The following is a 19,233-nucleotide window of genomic DNA, read 5'->3' on the forward strand; positions in this document are numbered from 1 at the left end:
TATACCAACCAGTGTTCGTTCTTCTTAACCCTAGGACTAAAATATTTCTAAAAGCTTAAGAAATATCATGCAGTTACTGAACTTTCTTCTATTTTATCTTTTTTGGACAACAGAAAAAGTGTGAGCGCTATTGGCCTTTGTATGGAGAAGATCCTATAACATTTGCACCATTTAAAATTTCTTGTGTAAGTACCTATTTTTATTTGCTTTATATATTTTTTAAAAGTTGTTCTTTGAGAATTTCATACACAAGTACAATTATTTTGATCAAATCTATCCTTGCCCCATTTTCCAGGTCTCTGGACTCACAAACTGTCTTTCTCCCAACTTCATGAATTTTTTTAATCCACTGAGTCCAGTTGGTGCACGTGGTGTAGGGCAGTAAACTGGAGCATAGGCAAACTACCAGAGGCCACATCCTAAAGAAAATTAGCTGTCCTTACCCAGCAGCCCCTCCCCTTGGAGTAGGACTGTGTGGACTTGATTGGCTGTGTGCTCAGGGAGCTGCACTTCAGCGTTCTCAGTGTCACAGCAGTCCTCGCCAGCCTCTGGCTCCTGGAGGCTTCCTACTTGCCCACAGTGGACCTGAGCTTCGTAGGAGAGGCTGGTGCAGACATCCCATCTGTTGATGAGCACTCCACACCATTACACCATTACTCTCTGCTCTTTAACCAGTTAGAGTCTCTGGGTTTGCCTCCATCCTTAGCACACAGAAGCTTCTTTGTTGAAGGTTCAGAGTTGCACTGATGGATTTATATAAAGATCAGTTTTTGAAGGCAGTTTGTCCATTTAGCAAAGTAACAGAAGTGGGTTTTCCCCTAGGGATATGACCTATCCAGCAGTTTACAGTGTCGGGCTTGATTTCCATTCTGTGGAGCAGCCCTTAGGTTCAGTGAAAAGGGGATCCTATGACATTCATGCCACAACTGCATCAGTAGGCATGCATGGCCAGGTCACACAGTTCACAGCCAGGTAAGGCTTCCACCACTGATGCGTTACCATTCTGCATTAGAGAAGCTGCACAGTAGGGAGGACGTCTCCACAGCACCGTTTTTATATACATGATTCAATGAGAAAAACTGCATTGTAGACTGATGAACACTGAATTGTAATAAGGTGCAGACTTGGGATGTGTCGAGCCCCGGGCTTCACTCATGCAGACTGTCACTTACAGTGGTCAGCACACGTGTTTTATACTGACTTCGGAGTTTAGGAACAACTTTTACAACTGTTATTTACTTTTGTGATGATTCTGTTAGTCTTTTTGTATCTCTTGACAATGTACATGTGACTATTTCTTTGGAAGTTGATCACTTCTGATCAAATAAATAGAAAAGAACACCGCTCATTAAGTGACATATTTAATGTTAATCTTCACTGTTATTCTTCCACACACTCTAAAATTAGGAATAAAGATAAACTCGAATTGCCATCCTGAAAGTAAAGAGTATTCCTGATAGCAGGTAATTTGACATGGATGCTGAAGTGTAGGCTGGCCCTGGTTGATGCTGGACTTCCAGCATCACTAAGGAGGATTGTTCAGGTTTGGCCTGGTCTGCATAACGAGCGATAGACCAGTGATTCTCAACCTGCACGTCACAACCCCTTTCATAAACCTCTTGTCTCCAAAAATAGTTACATTTCTATTTATAACCGTAACAAAACTACATCATAAATGAAGTAGCAGCAAAGATAGTTGTATGGTTGGAGGTCACCACAGCATGAGGAGCTAAATTAAAGAGCCACAGCAGGAGGAAGGGCCTCGTTGCAGGGTTGAAGTGGGAGACCATTTAATGACCTCTGGAGTTAAAACTCAAGTCAAATACTACCACAGTAGAAATTTGAGGAAACGAAGTTAAGAACAGTGAGGAAAGAGAATAAGGGGAAGAGAAAGAAAATTATGTAAAATATAGAGAGCCAAATAGAATAATAATGGTTTTATTTATATGGTACTTTATATCTTATATAATAAATGCTGTATTTGCCCACCTTAGCAAACACCTTGAACTTGCCATTTTAGGATGCAAGAGAAACAGAACCAAGGGCATTGGAGTATGAGTGGGGCATGGAGAGAGCTCTGTACTGAAGAGAGTTTGTGAAAGTAGAGACCCTGTAAAGCCACAGCCCACTCATAACTGAACTCATCCAACCTGCAGCAAATATTCTAAAATTGTAATGTGGGACAGTGACATTAGAGGGTTTTGTTGTTTTGTTTTCCTTTCTCAGAGAAGGTCTCACTGTTCAGCCATGGCTGGCCTTGAACTCAAAGAGATTAGCTTGCCCCCACCTCTTAAAGGTTTGGATTAGAAGTGTGCACTGGGGCAGGAGAGATGGCTCTGTGGTTAAGAGCAGGCCTGACTTGAATTCCCAGCACCCACATGGTGGCTCACAGCCCTCTGTCCTGGGATCTGATGCCCTCTTCTGGCCTGCAGGTGTATATACAGATAGAGCTCATTAAATCAATCAATCAATAAAATCTTTTTTTTAAGTATATAGTACCACAATGGACAAAAAGATGTCATATTTTAATCCTGCTGTATTTTGTGTTATTTAGGATGAACAATAACTAGTACACATCACAGTATATCAGTAAGGCACACACTCAGTTCAGAAATGATTCTATATTAGATTCAAGGACAGCCCAGGGAACTGAGTTCTGTGTGCTGTGGATATATATTGACGGTTATTAATTTAAATGCAATAAGATGACTGTAGTGATGCCACTATTCAAGTAAGAATTTGATGTTTGACTTTCAACAGCAAAACAGTTCTGTAAGTAGGGGGAAAGAAGACTTTTGTGGATGTGTTTTAACCTGAACTGAAAGAAAAATGAAGTCTTCTTAGTGAGAGCTTTGGTCTGGTCAATAAAGGATGCTCTGATGTGAGTATCAGGATTAATCCATGCTGAGGACTAGAATAAAAGGAACTTTTGTGACTTTTGTGTCCGACAACTCATAACTCAGGATATATTGCCACTGATTTAACTGCATTTATAAAAGCTAAATTTGCAAGCTGAAAGCATGTTGGCGAAAACAGCCGCAGTGTGTAATGTGCCTGCTTGGCAGTCTCCATGTTTGATACAGAGAGGTGAGTCCTCTCTGGGAACTGTCATACGGGGATGGGAAGAGTGCAGTGGGGTCAGAAGGGAGGACTGACAGCAGGCCAGTCCCATGTCAGCACTAGCCCACTAGGCTGTTTGTATTTGTAGCCAAATCCGCCCCAAACTCGCAGCATTAGTCTTCCCACCCTAGTCTTCCACATGGGGGGATGACAGGCATGAGCAGCTGTGCTGTGTTCTTGACTCCTTTCTTTAAAAGTAAAATGTACCTTCCTCTTAACAATAAATGAAAAGGGTTGGGCATGGCGGTGCATGCCTTTAATTGGGTGTTGAGGTAGGAGAAACAACAGAGTTAGACAGGCAGAATTCTGACATGAAAAAACAAATAAATGAACGATTGAACGAATGAACGAACAAATGAAGTGATTTCCAGTGCTAGAATTATAGTGGATATATATTTTATTAATGAATGGCATATGTTGTCCTTGTTAACTGTCTGTGGTTACAACCAACAAGGCAAAAACAAGAACTCAGCAGCAGACAAATGTCAGGCTTCCTCCTGATCTGGCCGAGAGACGGTATTAGATGCAAAGCTGAGCAGTCTCTTAAAACCATAATGACAGCTAAGGGGGTTCTTCCCTCGCTGCTGCTCATTTAAATTGAGTGTTGGCTGTGACAAGGGAATATAGAGCCCTGTGGAAATAAACATGGTGAAAGTGGGATGCAGTGGCAGACAGTAGGCCTGACGCTCCTGGATTGTTCCCTTAAATGGTTCTGGGGATGATTGCACTTCAATATATTCTGTTAGAGGAGAGTCAGGATTACACAGTCGCTTACTAGACACTTTTTAAAGCCAGTGAGTAAAACATTAGGAAGCAGAGGCTATGGCTCAGTGTGTTAAATGTTTATCATCCTAGCACCTTCAAGGCCTCAGGGCTTAGTCTCTAGCACGTTAAAAAGAAACTTAAATGGATGACTTTTAGTTTTGTTTTGTTTTTTTTTTTTTTCTTTTCTTTTTTTTTGGAACTGGGGACTGAACCCAGGGCCTTGCGCGTGCTAGGCAAGTGCTCTACCACTGAGCTAAATCCCCAACCCCGACTTTTAGATTTTTAAAATAACTATTGCATACACCCAGAATTGAGAGAGAGAGAGAGAGAGAGCATGTGCGTGCGTGCGTGCATGGGTGTGTGTGTGTGTGTGTGTGTGTCTGTGTGTGTGTGTGTGTGTGTGTGTGTGTGTGTGTGTGTGTGCGCGCGCGCACACGCGCATGCAGGCTCAGACCAGGCTGGACTTGAACTCACAAAGATTCGATGCCTTTGCCTCACAGAGTGCTGGGATTAAAGATATGTGTTAATTTACAAGCTTTTATCTTTTTAGGAAAATGAACAAGCAAGAACAGACTACTTCATTCGAACACTTTTACTTGAATTTCAAAATGTAAGTAACTGCCATTATAGATTAAAAAGAGTACCTATTTCCATTCATATTCATTCTCCCCTTCTCCCTCTCCTCCTTCCCATTCTTGCGCTGATCTGAGTCTTGCTATTATGTAGTTTAGTTAATTAGTGTCTTGAGCCTTATGCTTATCAAACTGCATAGCAAGACAGCCTGAGTTTTATTTAGAACAATGGAATTTTCTCTGTGTGGCGTTATTGTGCTTTCTCTGTTGTGTAGTTTTCTTCTGGTAACAATTGGCAGGTTATATAACACTACTTATTACTCACTTGTATTCAAAATTTTTTAAAGACAAAACTAAATTTTCCTTTAGAAGCTGAGATACAGCTCAATAGTGGGGGCCTTTGTCTAGCAGGTACAAGGGTTCAATACCCAGCACTGTAAGAAATTAAAAAGTAAATATTAATTTAGATTTAAACTAAGGTTACTTCAGGCTGTTGACTTAGATATTTCAGAGCCAAATACAATGATAATTCTTCAGGGAAGAAACCAAAGACACTGGGAGCATGCTTGTCCGCTTTCTTCTCTTCTCTGGTTATCAGTCCGTCTTGGGATGTCTGTTGCTCCGACTGAACACCATGACCAAAAAGCAGCTTGGGGAGGAAAGGCTTTGTTCACCCTGTAGTTCCTCGTTGTTCTTCAGTACTGAAGGAAGTCAGGACAGGAACTCCCAACTGGGCAGGAGGCTGCAGGCAGGAGCTGCTGCGCACACAGACCATGGAGTACCGCTTACTGCCTTATTCCCATGACTTGCTGTCGCTTTCCTGTGAAACTAGGACCACCAGCCCACAGACGGTGCCACCCACCATGAGCTGGGCTTTTGCCATTTATCAGTAACTGACAAAAGGCCTGGGGGCATTTTCTCAACTGAGGCTCCTTTTCTCTCTGATGATGCTAGCTTGTGTCAAGTTGACACACACAATCCTCCAGTACAGTCATGGTACACCATTCTTCCTAACTTGTTTGTAAGCTGCAGTCTTTCTTCTCATCGACTGCACTAATCCTACTCCTGTAGTGGAGTCATCTCTTGTACTCAGGCTGCACATTCTATCTGTAGTAAGTGCCTTCACTTTCACAAGTGCATTAGATAAAGTATGTAGTGCACATAGACATAGGAAAAGGGATTTGGAAAGTTAAATAGCCTATTTAACACAGAAGATACAGAACTGGAATATTGGAACTGAAACCCAAGCTCTGTTCTTTCTACTGACATCTAGAGTAATCAATCTTAGAAGTTATTGAGGGGACTGAGGAGACTGCTCAGAGGTTAAGTGCCCTCGTAGAGTACCCAAGTTAGTTTCTAGCCCTGTGCTGATGGCTAACCACTCTAATCCACTCAGATCTAAAACCGTCTTCGACCTCTGGGACATGAGGCACACACAGTGTACGTGTGTCTGTGGGTTGGTACTCATAGATGAAGACAAAATAGTGTTTGGAGTTCCTGAGGCTTCTTTGGGTCTCTGATGTATGTGGGCTGTCACTCTCAGTGTTCGCTATAAGGTTAAAGTCGGGAAGCCTTTAAGACATGGGATGCATGGCTTACAAGTTTGTACATACATCCTTCTACTTACTGAATGTCTGTTTTTCATGAAGGAATCCCGTCGACTCTATCAGTTTCATTACGTGAACTGGCCAGACCATGATGTCCCTTCGTCATTCGATTCTATCCTGGACATGATAAGTCTAATGAGGAAGTACCAAGAGCACGAAGATGTGCCTATTTGTATCCATTGCAGGTACAGGAACATATTCTCAGTCGAGAGAAGTATGCTTAAGTTCTGTGAAATAAAGTTTTATTTCTACATCAGTATGATGCTTTATTATATCTTGAACTTTCCTAGCCCTGTTACAGTATGTTTGAGAGTGAGACCCTGTGAATTGTTAGAATCTAATCCAGTTAGTAGATTGTCCAAATGTTACAGTGAAACATCACCCTATTCCCTGATGTGATCAATCAGGCAAATTTTCATGAATGATAGAGTCTCAGACTTTAAAAGATGTATTTAGACCTGAACGGTCTTACTGATCTGAGATACTGTTGGTCTCCAGAGAGGTGCTGTGTGTAGGGAACATGCTTATAATCCCAGAACCAAGGCGGCTAATACAAAATTTGGTCAGTGATGCTGTCAGTCAGCCGAAAGGAAGGAAGGAAAGGGGACGCATCATGACCTTACATGCTGAACGTGAGAGTTTGAAAGGAGAATTCCTTGCCAGTTACACAGCATAGATGTCATTTGTAAGATGGACCTGAATTTCAGAGCTCTTACAATATAGGTTATAAGGTGTTTTCTAAGTGACAAACATTCTGTGCTGGTTTTGTTCCTGAGAAACAAGCTGCTATGTCTAGTCTACCACTGCTGTCATACCCCAAAACTATAGTTTAAAACTGCTGAAATATTAGGCAAACATGAAACTAGCATTCTTTTTTTTTTTTTTTAACTTTTAAAGAATTATGGTGGGTGACATTTATTTATTGTTAAATATTTGAATCCCCCAATTTTTTTTGAGAACTGAAGGATTATAACTGTGTCTTATGTAGGCCAGGCTGGCCTCAGACTCGTTAAATAGCCACGGCTATCTTCCCTGCCTCCACTGGCCTGCTTGGTTATAGATGTGTGCCACGATACCTGGCCTAGCATTTTTGTCATAAGTTACACATTGAACTGTTGGTGTATGCTTACTGGACATCTTTATTAAACTGTGCTCGGCAGAATTGCCTAGAATAACGACTTGCTCCCTTAGCAGGCTTGGGTTAGCCCTAGCTATGCTGGACTGCTCTGCAGAAATGTCTTCATTCTCTGTAGGTAATGTTCAAATTCCAGTTAGGCTTTGCAAAAATTAGCCATTTTGACAGGTAAGAAGCCACGTAAACCCAGCCTTCAACTTCTAGGACAGTGAGTTTGACATTTGTTCATTCTCGGAGGGGTAGCTAAGTGGGTTAGAGGTTAATTGTGCTATATAAGATCAGCTGTTTTTAACTGAACACAATGACCTGTTTTTATTGTCTTTGTCTTTCCTACTTACAAGTCATGAAATAGTTTAAATGAACAGCAAAGAAATATCCCAGTTGGAAGGAAGATAGCCTTAATTTTTTCCATGTCTGAGAAATTGAGAATGGGCCTTTATAGGATTTTATGGCCTTAAATACTGTGATCCTTTGTTCCCGTCTCAGCTGACAATCTTCCTGCTCCATATTGTTTATGATGGAGCTGAGAGCTCTGAACCCCTTTTCAGGAAGGGCTGTTAGTGCCTTGAGGCTTTTTTGGATGACCACTAAGTTTTTATTTTTCAAAGGCAGAGTAGAGTCTTAATAGCCAAGGTGAGACTTGAACTTTTACCTCCCCATTGCTACGATGGCAAACAAGGAAGTTTTAACTACTTGAAAGTGTTCAAAGACTCAATAAAGTGCCTATAACCTCACTACATAGAGACTCTCGGAGACCAGTGTGACATAAGACCAGCCTGGACTCAGCACAGGGAGACTATGTCTCACAGAGGAGGGGCAGGGGAGAGAATCAGCAACAATAAAACCCTAAAGGAACAAACCAGCAAAAACCAACATAGGAAACAGCTAAGCAGTGTATTAAACACAGGAAAAATAGTTGCCCCTTGCATTGTTACATGTTTTTCTATTGCTGTCATAAAATACCATGACCCAAAACAATTTAAAGAAGAAGGGGTTTATTTAGCTCACAGTTTCAGGGGGTTAGTGTGCATAATGTTGGGGAAGGGATAGCATCAGTATCAGAAAGTAAGGCAAGACTATAACCCTGCAAGCCCACCTCTAACAATATACTTCCTCCAACAAGGCTCCATTTCCTAAAGGTCTCATACTACACCAACCTCCAAAGTGCCACCAACTGGGGGCCAAGTGTTCAGATGTGTGAGTCTGTGGAAGATATTACTCATTCAAACCACCATACCCTAGCATCATTTTTAAGGTCTGTGTATATAGTGTCTATAAAAATGTTAGGGAGAATGCAACTTTTAAAAGAATAAATAATAAATCAATCACTAAAAATAAAAGGCTCACAGTAGCTTTACAGTGTAGTCATAATTATATTGTTCAGTAATATATAGGATATTTCAAAACCTAATTTTAGAATTTCATTAGATAAATCTGTATGTTTGCAAATAGTATAAAATGTGCTTGATTCCTGAGGCATTTTTTCTACTTTCTATCTTTATATTTCAAATGTCTTAGAATCAGTGTTTCTTAAAATCACACTGAATGTGTCCTACTAAGTTACTTGTACCTGTAATTGAATTTATTATGAGAAGTCAATAAGGAGCACAGCATGACAGCATTCTGGGAACTGGTGCAAGAAAGTTATGAGTAGGACACCAACCTGGGCTACATAGGCCCTGTCTCAAAAAGACGCAGGTCTGCTTTTCCGGAGGACCCAGGGTCTGAGTCCCAGGTTCCGAGCACCCACTTGGCAACCTAGACTCCAGCCCCAGGGGATTAAGACACCCTCTCCTGTGCATGCACGTGCTGTGCAGACATACATACATAGAGACAGAACCCTCCTGCACATGACATAGTTCTTTTTTAAGTAAACGAAAAATTTCAGACATAAGAGATTATTGGTTAATTATTTTTTAAAGGTTGGTTTATTTCAATTTTGAACTTTTCTTACCCAGCTGGAGTCTTTTGATTAGTAAAGAGGGCTGCCTCCAGGAGAATCAGTTTGCTGGTAGAAATACAGAAACCATCTAACAAATAACTGGATTAAAGCAGTCTTTTCGCAGTTAATTCAGTGGTAGTCAGAAAAGAAAATTTTTATTCTGGAATTGAAAGATAAATGGTTTTACCTTGATTTTTTTTTTTAAACAACTTGTTTGAAATTATTTCCTGTTGCATCCTGTTACTCAGTCAGTAACTATAATTCATAAATCTATTTCAGTAGGGTTTTTCTACTTCTAAAAATTATTTACGGGGGAGGGGGGTAGTGGTGCACACCTTTGCACCTCCCAACACTTGGGAGGCAGAGGCAGGTGGATGTCTGAATTTGAGGCTAGCCTGGTCTACAGAGAGAGTTCCAGGACAGCCAGGGCTACACAGAGAAACCATGTACGAAAAAAAGTTGGTTATTTAATGCTGTTAGAAATGCGTTAACTGAAGTAACTTTAAAAGCACATCTACAAAAGGAAAGAAAATGTGTCCATTGGATATAAAGTGTTTCTTTATAGATGGGGATCTTAATACCTCCCCACGCTGGCTGGGAACCCACAGCCAGCCTCCGCCTCAGCCTCCGAGGTGCTCCATGACCACAGCAGGCCTCCCACACCCACACCCAGCTCTAGAGCATACTTCACAAGAGTGCTTCCATGTATTTAATAGCACTGTAAAAAGTATAACTCCTGCTTGTCCTCAAGAGACCGTGTGTCGTCAGCTGCCTTTGTTTACGGGACTGGTCACAGCTAAGGTCACTGCTGCTTCTCTGAACTGATCCCTACACTTGAGGCTTTCTCGGTCCCATACCTGCTACAATTTACTGGGGCTCATTGGCCAAAACCATAAAGCCATCTTGAGCATTATTTTTATTCTGCTTATAACTGTTGAGAATATTTTTATCTCTACAGGGGGTTATAGGCTGGAATTAGACGTATGGAGTTAAAGGTTCACAGGTTTTCTTTTTCTTGAATTACATTTTTAAATACTCAAATATTAATGTTAACGATGGTACTGTACTCTAATGTGTACTTGATTTACTACGTAGAATTGCATCAAATTTCTTAATGAGGTAAGCTTCTGAATGTTTAGCATGCCTTTTATTTTAACGAGAAATCAAATCGTTTTCTCTGACTCTGTGCCCTTAGTGCAGGCTGTGGACGGACAGGTGCTATTTGTGCCATCGACTACACGTGGAACTTACTGAAAGCAGGGGTAAGAGTGGCTTTTATAAAGCATCATATTTGGGTTTGTTCTATTCGAATTAGAGCTTTTCTAGATATGTTTCCAGAATTAGTTTTACCACGTAAAGAGAAATGTGAGTAAGTGTAACTGTTACAGCTGCTTTGAGTCGCAGGGTGGGGTTTGTTTCCCACCGAGTGGACTCTTTCACACACGGTGTTTTAAGAGTGCTGACTACGGGGACAAAGCGCCTGGAATAAGTTCTGGGCTTGAAATTCCCTGCCTGTGGCATTTTAGTTCTGACGGTTGCTGTTAGCACTGTAATATCTACCTGCTATTTCCATGAATTGTGTTTGAGGCTGTGGAAGACAAGAGGATCAGTAAGAGTTCCTTCTCTGGGTTATAGGCAAACCATCTATCATAGCTTGAAATTTGCTATGTCAGTCAACATTTTGTTAATTAAGAAAACAAAAAACAAACAAACAAACAACCTAGATTCAATGCTTAGTTTTTCTTTCTACGTCATCTCTTTTTCCCTACCATTGCTGTTCATCCGTCTGTCTACTCATGTCTCCCTGCCCCCACCTCCCACTCTAGGGAATGAGCAAGTTTTAAATAATTCTTTAATAATCTCTCTGGGATAAAATTTCATTTTTATATTCCTTAAAAACTAGTCTTTTCCTAATAAGAAATGTCTTTTAATGGAAAACATTAAATGGAAAAATTTTACTAGGATCTTCCCACTTGTTTATTTTTGTTTGTTTGTTGGGGATTTTTGGGGGGGAGGTGTGAAACATAGGGTCTTGCTATGTGGTTCTGGCTTTTCTGGAACTATATATATAAAGAGAGATCCTCCTGCTTCTACCTCCCAAGTTCTTGGATTAAAGGAAAGTGCCACTGTGCCTAGATCTCATTTTTAACAAAAAAGTAAAAAATTACAGTAGTAGATTGATAGCCTAGCAGTAAAGAGCACTTCCTGCTCTTGCCTGAGACCAGAGTTCAAGTCCATCACCCACCTGGTGGCACATAACTTCAGTTTCAGGATAGGCAAGTCCATCTGACCTCTGCAGGCATTAGGCAAGCATCTGGGGTGTGTGCGTGTGCGCACACGCACGTGCGTGCGTGTATTTGGGAGGGGTAGTGTTTAGACAGGTTTTTACTATGTAGCTTTGACTGTTGTGAACTTCACTCTGTAGACCAGGCTGGCCTCAAACGCACAGAGACCCACCTACCTCCGCCTCCTATGTGCTAGGATTAAAGGCCTGTGCCACCACCTCACAGCATTAATGAATATTTTTATACTCAAAAATTAAAACTGGGAAAGGAAGAGATATTTAAATACCAGCAAACAAAAGAAATTCAGAATATTTAAGTATTTGTTTGAAACATCACTAAAGTTATATATTTCAATTGTAGTTCCTACTTGATTGAATTTGTCTTAACATAAACATAACCTAGGCCTTAGCTGGAACTAGGTGTAAAAATGCTTTAATGTCTCTAGAGACTACAGCTGTGAAACTTAAAATCATTCTTTGCTCATCAATCTTCCTCATCACTCCAGAATGTGAAGTCCTGCTGACCTCTTCCCGGTTCAGACTGCCCTCTTTCCTGGACTAGAAGTTGGGAGGGTACAAATGTACCTCAAGAGTGTAGTCTCAGAGTGGAGTGTACAGTCGTCCTGGTGGCTTTATGGTCATCACCTGGAGAGGAAGCCTGTGCATCTTAGTTCTCAGTTGTGTCTTACATGGCCATGGGCAAGGACACAGTAGCCTAGAGAGTCCAGTCTTTATTATATCTATAGTCTTAATTTCAAGTAACCTTATCTTACATTTTATCCATATTTAACTTCCTAGTTTTCCAAATAATCATTTTCCTGTGATTGCATATATTCCCTTTATTTTGACAGTATAAAACTGTGTGTTCCCACGCATGTTTGTATGTATGGTGTGTGTGTGCGTGTGCCTGTGCGTGTGTGTGTGTGTGTGTGTGTGTGTGTGTGTGTGTGCGCGTGTGTGTGCGTGTGTGTGCGTGTGTGTGCGCGCGCGCGCATGGGTATACGCACCAGCAAGTGGCAGTCAGAGATAGATTTCAGTTGTCTTCCTGACTCATGGGACACCATATCTTTTGAGTTAACAAGTCTTGGTAAACTAGAATGAGCTAGGATGGCTGCTCCCCCAGCACTGGGGTTTCAGCCCCACACCACTCGGGCATTGATGTCAGTTCTGAGGAGCTGCAGCCAGGTCCTCAGACTTTGTTACATGAGCACTTTCCTGACTTGAGCTGTCTTCCCCAGCCCTTCATAACTGTAAGTTTTCCTCCATCCGTCAGTTTGCCGTGGCCTCTTGTTTCCTGTATGCTGTGGTCACGCTCTGTGGCGTGACAGCTGACGATGGAAAAGCTCTGTGCGCAGTGTGTGTGCTCCTTGTCTGATAGCTAGAACGCAGTAAATATTTGCAGTAACCCAGCAAGTGTCTAAGGTCTATGAGAACTGGGAGAGTGTTTTACTATTTTCTGACATTGTCTACAGTTACATGCGTCATATTCTTTGTTTTAGAAAATTCCAGAGGAATTTAATGTATTTAATTTAATACAAGAAATGAGAACACAAAGGCACTCTGCAGTACAAACGAAGGTATGGTTGATTTTCCTCTCCTTATAAGTTATATTTTCATACGTGTTTCTCCTCAGATGTTCTTCATTGTCTCCTGTGGTATCATTTCTCTTTTTAATAGGAGCAGTATGAACTCGTCCATAGAGCTATTGCCCAACTGTTTGAAAAACAGCTACAACTGTATGAAATCCACGGAGCCCAGAAAATCACTGATGGTGTAAGTGTCCTAGCTCAGCAGCCTTGGCAGACTTACTTGTGACCTTGTGTCATAGCTGGGTGAGAGCGTCTGCAGCAGGGGGTTCTGTGTTAGGGGTTTTAGGAGGGTGCAGGGCTCAAGACAGGGTTTCTCTGTTTAGCCACGACTATCCTGGGACTCAACTCTGTAGACAAGGCTGGTCTTGAGTTCAGAGATCCCCTGTCTCTGCCTCCCAGGTGCTGGGATTAGAGGCGTTTGCAACCACTGCCAGGCAGATAGGAGTTGACTTTTTTCTGATCTGGGTCCTTCTAACTCACTTAACTTTTATCTGTTATGGTACAGATTTAGGGACTCAAAACAAACTGAATAATCTAAGTAAAATGAGAAGCTCTTACTGGAGCTACAGATTTTTAATTTATTATTAAGGAGTGTATGATTGCATGTGCACATCACAGTGTAGGTAGGGGTAGGGACACATACCATAGTGTGGGGTCTTAAGACAACTCTGTAGGTTTAGCTCTCGTGTATCAACCGAGGAAAATATTTTTCCTGTAATTTTACTGAAACTTTTCTTCCCCTTTGCAGAATGAAATTAGCACTGGAAACATGGTCAGTTCCATTGATAGTGAAAAACAAGATTCTCCTCCTCCAAAGCCACCACGGACTCGAAGGTATTGTGTGCCTTAGGACATGACCAAACTAAAATGACAAGTTCTGATTACTTCTTAGTTTTATAACTGGCTATTTCTTAAGCTGTAGAACGTTTAGCAATTACTTGTTACTGATAAGCTAAAGTTTTTGTTTGATTTTTATATAAAATGTCAGTAGTATACTATACCAAAATGTGTATTTTGGTGTTAGAATAGGGAATATTCTCTTCGCTTCATTTAAAATGGTTTCTCTTAGGATAGAAGAACTCTCTAGACCCAGGAAATCAGAAAACAGTTCATGTTTCAAGAGAAACTGCCCAGATGCTGTCTTGACCAAGGTTATCAAGACTGGTTATCCTGGATAGAGCACAAAAGGCAGAAGCACGGTTGGAAAGCACTGTGGTAGAGGCTCAGAGGAGAGATGACTTTATTGTGTTTGTCTGGAGTTTGGTGATAGGAAAGGAACCCAGGGCTTCCTGTGGCAGACAAGCATCCTCCCACTAGGCCGCAGGCCCCGCCCTGAGGGAGTGCAGGCCTAGCAGGAGTGTGTGCTCCCAACTGTGCTACCCGGAGACTGAGCTGCACATTCAAACCTGTGTGCAGAGCACAGAGCATGGAAGACGTTGAATTGCAGATGGCAGCTAAGAGACTGCAGTAAGGTGCTGTGGTGGGTCCCGTCAGAGCATTAGAGCGTCTGACTAGGGAAGCTCACAAACAGCGTAGGGTTGTGGGGAAATTCACCTAGGAACTTGAAAAAAGGAGCAAGTACAAAATAAGATGGTGCAATGTCAGGTCAGAAGTGAAGAAACTGAGGCAGATTTGGGGATTGCTGCAGACGATAGCCTCGCCTACATGTCAGGTTTTTATTATTTTTTTAGACTTACTCATTGGACTTTATGTGTACTTTATCTGCATCTGTGTACATGTGTGCAGATAAATCTCTATGTGCATGTGTAAGGTGGGTCACATCCCTTACAACTGGATGACAGGCTGTTGTAAGCAGTTGTGGGCGCAGGGAATCAAACCCTGATCCTGGAAAAGCAACGGTATTTTTAAATGCTGAGCCATCTCACCGGCCTCAAGTTTTTATCTTTTTAAAAGACAATTGTAGTAAATTCAAATAAGTTGTATTAAAGAGGTTTATTATAGAGTAGTAGATAGTAGAAAATAGAATTTTAAATAGAGGTTTATTATTTTTGTTAATTTAAAAAAACCAAAATAAATTTTCTTAGTCGGAAAATTATGTATGTAGTTTAGCTTTTAAATAATATTTAAGGTACTTTTTCTTATTTGCCATAGTTTTCAAAATACCAGAATATGTGTTTTTAAAACTGACTATATTAAATTGCATGTGGATTCATTAAAAGCCAAAAATATCAAAGAAAACTGGAGGAAAATGATGAGAGAACCAGCCCATCTAAAAATTACAGCATTTCAGACCAGGCTCTCGGAAGGTAAAGGCAGAAAGATCAGAAGGTCAAGGTCAGGCCTGTCAGATGGTTCGGTGCACAGGTCACTCAGTGTCGAGGGAATCCGATGACCTGAGTTCAGAGCCGGGTGGAAAGTAAGACTCAGCTCGTGAAGTCTGTCTTCTGCCTACCACTGTGGTCCATACATAGCTACACATCATGTCCCGCACACAAATAATGAGTAAAACTTTATTCAACTACAGCCTGGTCTAAATATCTAGAGATATTTAATTAGATAAATATAAGTTTATTTCCATTAGTTAAGAAAACAAATACGGGTCTGGAGATGGCTTAGTGATTAAAGAGCTTGCTGCACAAGTGTGAGGACCTGAGTCCAGATCACCAGCACCTACATCAAAAGCTTGGCATGGTGGCCTGTGCATGAACCCGACCATTAGAAGGAGGGAGAGAGGGAAACTGGCAAATCCTAGGTGCTGTCTCCAGCCAGTCTAGCCCAAATGGCAGCTCTGGTTCAGTGAGAGCCTGTCTCAAGACAAATTAGAGCATGGCAGAAGATCCCAAGTTTGACCTCTGGCCTTCACATGAGCATAAGTAGCTACACACACACACACACACACACACACACACACACACACACACACACACACCCTTAACTCATGGATTAGAATAAGCCCCTGATAATTAGATGCAGTTTAGAATGTGTATTTTTGGCTTTTGGCTTTTTTGTATAATTGGTCTCTACCTTAGGAAGGTAGAGACAGGTAGATCTCTGAATTTGAAGCCAGCCTGGTTTGCAGAGTGAGTTCCAGGACAGCTAGGACTACACAGAAAAACCTTGTAAAACTCAAAGACTAACAGGAAGACAAGACGTTATAGAATGAAAAAAGCATGGTGTTGTAAGTGTGTGGTGGTTACAGATTGAGCCAAAAAACAGTTAAGACTGTCAGAAAGGTAACACAGGAGAGAGTTCCAAAGCAGAAAGTATGATGTTTAAAACAAAGAGATCAAGAAATAAATAGCAGTCGTCAATATTTTAAAATATTGGGGTTTATCTTAGAAGTAACTGTAAAGTTTTTTCTTATTTCCAATATGTAGTTCTGGTCCTGTCCCAAAACTTGCTTTGTAGACCATGCTGGCCTCAAACTCACAGAGATTCACCTGCCTCTGCCTTCCAGTGCTGGGATTAAAGGCCTATGCCTTCACACCCAACCCCGTGAGAAAGTTTCAGAGTAGGCACCTCTGGTTAATAGGATAGAAGGTGGGGCTACTGTTTTTCATTAATGTCATAGAGCTTTAAAACAGTACATCTGTATTACCTTGAAAAATAATCCGTCAACGTACTGTTACGTGTTAACCATTGCTGACGTCCTGTTTGTGAATCGCAGTTGTCTTGTAGAGGGGGATGCCAAGGAAGAAATCCTCCAGCCACCAGAGCCTCACCCGGTGCCGCCCATCCTGACACCATCGCCTCCTTCAGCATTCCCAACCGTTACCACTGTGTGGCAAGACAGTGACAGGTACCACCCAAAGCCAGTGCTGCACATGGCTTCCCCAGAGCAGCCCCCAACGGACCTCAACAGAAACTATGATAAGTCAGCGGACCTAATGGGGAGAAGCGAATCTGCTGTTGAGCACACAGATAAAAAGTTAGAACAAAATTTAAGTTTTGAGATTAAGAAAGTCCCTCTCCAAGAAGGGCCCAAAAGTTTTGATGGGAACACACTCTTGAATAGGGGACATGCGATTAAAATTAAGTCTGCTTCATCTTCTGTAGTTGACAAAAGCTCTAAGCCACAGGAGTTAAGTTCAGGTGATCTAAAGGTTCACGATGTGTCTCAGAATTCCTGTGCGGACTGCAGTGCCTCACACTTAGACAACGCTCCTGAGTCTTCAGAAGAGTCCCAGAACTCACACACACCTCCACGGCCAGACTGCTTGCCCCTTGATAAGAAAGGACATGTGACATGGTCACTTCATGGACCTGAAAATGCCACACCTGTATCTGACTCACCAGATAATCATTCTCAAACTCTAAAAACTGTGAGTTCCACACCAAACTCGACAGCAGAAGAGGAATCCCACGATCTCACAGAGCACCATAACAGCTCCCCTCTGCCGAGAGCTCCTCTCAGCTTTACCAACCCTCTTCACTCTGACGACTCAGACGAAGGGAACTCCGATGGTGCTGTGACCAAGAACAAAACTAGCATTTCAACAGCAAGTGCCACCGTGTCTCCTGCCAGTAGTACCGAGAGTGCTTGCACTAGGAGAGTACTGCCCATGTCCATTGCCAGGCAGGAAATGGCAGGAAGGCGGCATTCAGGTGCTGAGAAAGGTAATTTAGTGTCTGATGTTCAGCTCTTTCTTACCTGCCCATCTCTGCTCTAAGCACTTCAGCTCTGTCAGTTCCTTAGCATTCCACACCATACTCGAACTTGCAACAAAACTGAGTTGTTTTTTAGTTAACTTTTTGTTAATTTGTGGTTTAGTTTTTGGTTTTTTGACACAGGGTCTCTCTGTATCCCTGGCTGTCCTGGAACTCACTCTGTTAGACCAGGCTGGCCTGGAAATCCCAGAGATCCATCCACCTGTCTCTGCCTCCTCAGTGCTGGGATTAAAGACACGCTCCACTTCAACTGGACAGATCGCTTTTTTTTTTTAAATATTATTTATTTTTATTTACATGAGTACACTGTCGCCGTCTTCAATCACACACCTGAAGAGGGCATCAGATCCCATCGCAGATGGTTGTGAGCCACCATGTGGTTACTGGGAATTGAACTTAGGACCTCTGGACGAGCAGCCAGTGCTCTTAACCGATGGGCCATCTCTCCAGCCCATCTATTCTTTTTTTAAATATTCTAATTTAAAGTCTTTTCTTCTCTCCAACTAGTGTAAATGTTTATAATTAGCAGAATTTTTTTATAGAAATACACAACCTAAAAAAAAAAAAGAAATACACAACCTTATTTAATGTCTCAGCATTTACATTAGTATGCTTCTATTCTACTCTCATATCTCAATCACAGTTTCCCCTCTCTCCCATCTTCCTTCCCCCCTCTCCCCTCTTCCCCAGATCTTTGCCCCACCAAAAGAGCAGGCCTCCCAGAAATATCACCCCACAAGCTTCAGTAAGACCAGGCACATACTGTCACATCAAGGCGAACAAGCCAGCTCTGGAGGAGAAGGGTCTCAAAAACAATCAGGGCCAGCCCCTGCCCTTACATTTTAATTAAAGTTTATATTTATTGTTACAAGAATGTGATCATTATGTTGGTGGAATTGGTGACACACACTGTAGACCCTTGCTTAGCCATTTGATTTCGCCCATGCTTCTTGGGAACACTTAGTAGCTCTGTTTTCCTACCGTTGACTACAAAATAACTTTTAGAGAGCTGTTTTCATAAATGCTTACAAGTAAAGTTTCTCTGAGCTGGCAGCTTCACCCAGACGGTACTGGAGACCACTCTGCTGACCAGAGGCCTTGTATTTATTCAAGACTGAGCAGAGTGAGTGTAGACCCTGATACCAGGCCTGCTCCCTTAACACCTCTCCGCTAAGTCTGCTATGTCAGGACACATGTATTCTCCCACTCTGTATGTTTCTTACGTAGTTCAGGCAAACCTGGAACTCGGGATCCTCCTGACTCCTTTGCACTGGGATTCTAGTTTGATTCACCATGCCTGCTGTAGACTGTTGGGTCTTGAGATCTTCACACAGTGCTTTCTTGCTTTTGAGACAAGAGCCTGCAACTCCATCTTTCTGGCTCAGTCCTCTGTGCTCTTGAGATACCCGGGAGTGCACTACTGTTGACTGCCACAGTAGACTGACTTGTCAGGGGTACAGTGACGGCTCAGTTATCGACAGCACTGGCTGCTCTTCCAGAAGACCCTGGTTCAGTTCCCAGCAGCCACACAGCAGTTCACATCTGTCTATTTTAACTCCAGTTCCAAGGACTCATCACTCACACACAGAT

At 42.0% G+C, this 19,233-nt stretch overlaps 1 protein-coding gene across 11 annotated transcripts in view; it reads left to right on the top strand.

Annotated features, from left to right (window-relative positions):
* Ptpn12 (protein tyrosine phosphatase, non-receptor type 12) overlaps positions 1-19,233 on the top strand; it is a 71,966-nt gene that overhangs the window by 40,286 nt on the left and 12,447 nt on the right. For all 11 annotated transcript variants that reach the window (XM_087655657.1, XM_087655658.1, XM_087655662.1 and 8 more), the window contains 8 exon segments: positions 114-185; positions 4,436-4,495; positions 6,107-6,249; positions 10,337-10,403; positions 12,925-13,002; positions 13,103-13,198; positions 13,763-13,848; positions 16,643-17,592. In XM_087655657.1, coding sequence (XP_087511783.1) covers positions 114-185; positions 4,436-4,495; positions 6,107-6,249; positions 10,337-10,403; positions 12,925-13,002; positions 13,103-13,198; positions 13,763-13,848; positions 16,643-17,592 — 1,552 coding nt within the window.

This window comes from Rattus norvegicus, chromosome 4 (assembly GCF_021556685.1).
Source record: "Rattus norvegicus strain SHRSP/BbbUtx chromosome 4, alternate assembly SHRSP_T2T, whole genome shotgun sequence".
In the NCBI taxonomy this organism is placed as follows: domain Eukaryota; kingdom Metazoa; phylum Chordata; class Mammalia; order Rodentia; family Muridae; genus Rattus; species Rattus norvegicus.